The 5,000-nt window shown below is 62.2% G+C and overlaps 1 protein-coding gene across 1 annotated transcript in view; it reads right to left on the bottom strand.

The window, feature by feature from the left end:
* Positions 1-5,000, bottom strand: part of CHLRE_13g604050v5 (uncharacterized protein) — a 29,567-nt gene that overhangs the window by 384 nt on the left and 24,183 nt on the right. The window contains exons 52-59 of the mRNA XM_043069834.1: positions 4,573-4,700; positions 4,228-4,287; positions 3,805-3,877; positions 3,463-3,513; positions 3,234-3,290; positions 2,808-2,923; positions 2,369-2,465; positions 1-2,093 (exon numbers count right to left, since the gene is read on the bottom strand). The exon at positions 1-2,093 is cut by the window's left edge and continues 384 nt beyond it. Of these exons, the coding sequence (XP_042917809.1) occupies positions 963-2,093; positions 2,369-2,465; positions 2,808-2,923; positions 3,234-3,290; positions 3,463-3,513; positions 3,805-3,877; positions 4,228-4,287; positions 4,573-4,700 (1,713 nt within the window). The 3' untranslated portion in view covers positions 1-962. The remainder of the gene's footprint in view (positions 2,094-2,368; positions 2,466-2,807; positions 2,924-3,233; positions 3,291-3,462; positions 3,514-3,804; positions 3,878-4,227; positions 4,288-4,572; positions 4,701-5,000) is intronic.

Below are 5,000 nucleotides of genomic sequence, written 5' to 3'. Positions count from 1 at the left end.
GCGTCCAGTACATCCGGCCCCCCGTTGTGAACTACATGCAGCTTTGCACAAAAAAGTAGTAAAGCATGTTGCATTTAGCAGACGATTATGAAGTGTGTGTGTGTATGCAAATAAGCGGTCGCAGGGACCGTGTGACTCCCGCTCAATAACCCAGCCCGCCATTCAGATGCAATGCACCGAAGCACGCATACGATGATAGTATGTCCATGCGTATATGTGAGAAGCCGCCCATGCAAATAAGATGCGATACGGTAAGCAAAGCGTGCAGGTGTAGCTATAGGCAACGCAGCTGTGCAGCTGTGCGCACGACTTCAAAAGAATGGGCATGAATGGATTGAAACCCGTTCAAAACCACAGGCCCGTTATAACGGCAATGCTCCTCAAGAATCATGCTCACACGCACCCCTCAGTTCCATCAAGCCTCGCTGTATTGCACACACAAGAGCCACACCACGACCCCAACCAACCGGTCGTTGGCGGATTGATACTATGGTGCCCATCTAGCAAGAAAGCCGTAGCAGCTATCTGCCCGCTTGTGCGCCTTAGTCATGTGCGCGTGAAATGCATGCTGTCACAACCTCAGTAGACATAATTTTGATCGTGCGCGGGTCAGGTTTTTCATGACCCAATGAAAGTGGGACCAGTGCCCCAAAGCGCTTGAGCAGGTCCGACGTCTAAGAACACATGATGCAGCAAGCCCTTAGGTTACCGCAAGTTCTAACGGCAGCAGCGCTAATATTGTTGGGATATTATGCCACACTACACAGGCGCGGCTATGTAGCACGCACGCACGCACGAAGAAGTCGGAGCGCCATCCACCCGACATGCTGTTAGTGGGGCCTTGCAGGACGCACCAAATACAGCAGCACTTGCCACCATGGCACTTGCCACCGTGGCAGTTGCCACTATGGCAGTTGCCAAAGCATGGGGCGCCCTCCATGGCTCCTTCCGTAACAGCAGCATTACTCCTGCCCTGGGCCCACGGCCGGCCCCAGGGGCTCCACGGGCAGATCGGAATCCAAATCCAGTCCGGGCAGGGCGGCGGCCGTGTACGAGCCAGCGGATCCAAACGACGCAATCGCTGCACTGGATCCAGCGGCCGCCGTCGTTCCATGCGCCGCCGCCGCCAGCGGCCGCTGGCGCGACATCGGCCGGCTTCCGCCACCATTGACGCTGCCGCTGCCTGCGCGAGCCGCTGGCTGCGGGATCGGCGACGCCGCAATGGCGTCCCCACCGCCGCCGCCGCCTGCAGCGGCAGGGGGCGACCCCAGGCGCGTGCTGGCGACGCGAGATGCAGGCGGCGAAGAGCCGTTGGCGGCGCCATCGTCAATGGTGTTAGCGGCAGTGGTTACAGCAGTGGCGGCGCCGCCGCCGATGTCGCCGTGCTCCCAGGCTGAGGAGCGGCGGCTGCTGCTGGCGGCGCCAGCGCCGCCGCTGAACGGCCGGCTGTTGCCGCTGCCGCCAGTGACGCCGGCGGCGGCGGCTGTAGCGGCTGTAGCGGCTGTAGCGGCTGTAGCGGCTGTAGCGGCAGGCATGGGCTCTGGCGCCACACGTGAGCGGCTGCTGCTGGAGCTAGCACGAATGGGGCGATCCATGGATCCACGGTGGGCCGCCGCCGCCGCCACCGCCGCCGGGGTCGGCGCCGCCGCCGCTGCCGCCACCGTAGCGATGCCGCCACCACTAGTGCCGCCGCCGCCACCCAGTGCCGCCGCCTCCCGCACTCCCAACGCCGCCTGCGGCTGCTGCTGCTTGGGGATCTTGGACCAGGCGCCCGGCTGCGATGCGCTATCCGCCACCGCCGTCACCATCCCCTCATCCGCATCTGCCACCCCTTTGCCGCCGCGTCCTCCTCCCTTGCCCTTGCCCTTGTCGCCGTCCTTGCCCCCCATCCTCGCCGCCTCCTCCTCCGCATGCTCATCCACGTCGTAATCCTCCGAGACCAGGTGCGCCGCCACCCAGGGGTCATTGGTCTCGCCGTAGGGGAAGGCCCGCGATATGACTCCCGCCAGGAGGGGCCGGCGGCGCAGCGCGGCATCCAGACGCACCAGCGTGCGCGCAAGCCAGGGCTGCTTGGAAGACAGGCCGTCAAGAGCCTGGCAAGGGCATGGTGGTGGTGGTGGTGTAAATACCAGCGCGAACGAAACTAAAGCAGGGGGATAGTCAGCAGCCGTGCATGGAGAAAGGTATGATTGAACCGCAAAATCGGGGGCGGGGAGTGCAGGCAGGTAGCATGGGGGCGAGCAGGAAGTCAGCGATGGCCTTTCGCCTGGCGCACATACACGGAAGACTGCAGCGCGCACGCGCGCAGGACGCGAAGGCATAACGGCATTGCTCCTTCGCCACCGCCCACCATTACTCATTTGCTCACCTGTCCAACATCCGCCGCGCTCAGCACGCCGTCCCCGTCCGCGTCCAGGGCGTGCATGATGCCGTGTGCATACTCCCGGACCAGGATCAGAATGAACCTGTGTGTATGTATGAACATATGCTGTGTGTGTGTGTGTGTGTGTGTGTGTGTGTGTGTGTGTGTGTGTGTGTGTGTGCGTTTGTGTGTGTGCGCGCTCAGGACCACGAGGTATATTGTGTGTTGATGAAGCAAATGGGCGGGAAGGGTTGTTTTCTGCAGCAACAGAGACAGGAGGATGCAGAAGGAAACGGCAGGCGGCCTCGCTCAGCAACGGAAGCGCATGCAACATGCGCAACCCCTACCTACTCCACTTTAGTTTGGGCTGGTATCTGCAACCAACCGCACTGCCGCTGCCACCCCCGCCCCACTGCACCCCACTGCCACCCCCACCCCCACCCACCAGGCCAGGATGAGTCCGTTCAGGCCCACCAGTGTGACCGACAGCGCCACACTTGTGGCGTCGGACAGGTTGAGCAGGAAGAACAGCGCGACGTAGATGATGAGCGTGGTGCCGATCTGGCGGTTGGGTTGGGTGGTTGGGGATGTGGATTGGGTGGTTGGAGTTGAGGGTTGGTGAGCGGGGGGGGGGGGTATAACCGCTCATGACTGTTTAAGAAGTGAGCCGGAAGCAGTAGTTTAGTAGGCGGGGTGTGTGTGTGTGTGTAAATTCCAGGCCAAACTAAACCACACCAAGCTAAACGAGCGGAGCGGGGGATTTGGATGGGAGTGACGCTGGAGTGGCAAGTCATGTCGGCAATCCCCTCGCCCCCCCGCACCAGATCAGGCCCCTCCATGAGGCCCCTCCCCCCAAAGAAACCCAACCCACCAGACTGAGCCGCTCCAGCAGGTCCATGCGCGGGCAGCGGTACGGGTCGTACGCCACCTGCCGCCGGGTGGTTGGCATGAACAGTTGGTTGGTGGTTGGTTGGTTGGTTGGTGGGCGGTTGAAAGCAGTTGATGGCGAGCCGGTATGTTGGTTTGTCTGTTGCGGCCTGCACATATGCCTGCACTCTCTCACACACCCCGCAATGACTCCCCCCCCCGCCAGCCCGCACCTGCAGCCCCAGCGCTGTGAGGATGATGCCCAGCGACACCAACAGCTGAACCTGCGTGCGTGCATGGGAAACGGGGTGTGCGCAGGGGTGGGACAGGGTGGAGTGGGTGCTGCGGCAAGCGGGCTGGCGGCAAGGGAGGCGAGCGGCCGGGCAGCTCCCGCCATCTACCTCCCTGAGCCGCCCATGCTGCAAACAAAGCAAGAGGCGTGCAACTGCCTCGCCACACACGCCACGCCACACCACGCTACGTCGCGGCGTGAAACACACACACACACACACACACACACACACACACACGCAAGCGCGCACATACACGCATATACACACACAACACTCACGCACCTGTACGGATATGACGCCCAGGAACACGACCACGACGACCATACACAGCTTGCGCAGCATCACCACACTCTCCCTGCGTGGGTGCGCGTGTAGGTGCGCGTTCGTGGGTGCGGGCGTGGGTGTGCGTGTGGCCGTGGGTGTGGGGGTGGGGGTGTTTGAACGCTTGTGGGTGTGGGTGTAGGGGCAGTACGCAGGCTGTGCGGGTGCCTCGCGGGGCTCTGAACCTCACCTAGCATGGGAATATTATCACTGGGAATGAACGAGCGCACCCGCCCCTCACGCCTTGACTCCCCTCAACGTCCTACTGCCGTACAGCGGGAAACAGATCTCCTAGCCACCGAATTGGACACACCGGTACCTCCTTCCCCCACCCCACCCCGCCCCCCTGCACGTACGCCCACGGAGCAGTCAGCACCCACCCACCAGAAGTAGCAGCGGTCCTCGTAGTCGGTGTACAGGAAGCCGTAGGCGCGGTAGAACTTCCTGCGCGCGTGCGGTGAGTGATGCGTGTGTGTGTTTCATGTCTTTTATGTGTGGATATTTGTAGCCGTGGGGTTGCAACAGGCCTGGGGGAAACACACACACACACACACACACACACACACACACACACACACACACACGGCGGCGGCGGCGTGCCTTGCCACAATGTTGCCCAAGCCCTCGCCCCATATTTGTGTGACGTAATCACTCCATTCTCCATGAACAGCTAACCCCACCCCACCCATCCACCCATCCACCCATCCAATCCAACCCACAGCCCCCCACCTGTCCCGCAGCAGCTGCGTGTTGCGCCTGAGGAACCAGGCGCTGAAGGCCGGCACGCCGCAGCTGAACAGCAGCACGCCCGGCAGCCCGAACACCAGCAGCAGCAGCAGGTGGGAGCCGGTGTAGCACTGCAGGGGGGGGCGGTAGTGGCGGGGGTGGGGGAAAGGGGGAGGGAGGGAGGGCGAGAGTGAGCGGCTGTGGCATGGGAAGGCAAGATACAGCTAGCATACACACATACACATACAAACAAGCAAACAATCTTCTTAAATCATGAATGTAACTCCCCTCCCCTCGCTTGCAACTAACGCCTCAGATGAACTTGTCTTGACCGGGACTGGGGCCTTATCCCCTGCTGTGTCGGGCGTGCCTAGGGGTGAGCAAACCTTCCCCTCCCCTCCCCTCCCCTCCCCTCCCCTCCCCTCCCCTCC

Source organism: Chlamydomonas reinhardtii, chromosome 13, assembly GCF_000002595.2.
Source record: "Chlamydomonas reinhardtii strain CC-503 cw92 mt+ chromosome 13, whole genome shotgun sequence".
NCBI lineage: Eukaryota > Viridiplantae > Chlorophyta > Chlorophyceae > Chlamydomonadales > Chlamydomonadaceae > Chlamydomonas > Chlamydomonas reinhardtii.
Note: the sequence above shows the minus strand (reverse complement) of the source record. Positions and strands in the feature narration are given on the sequence as shown.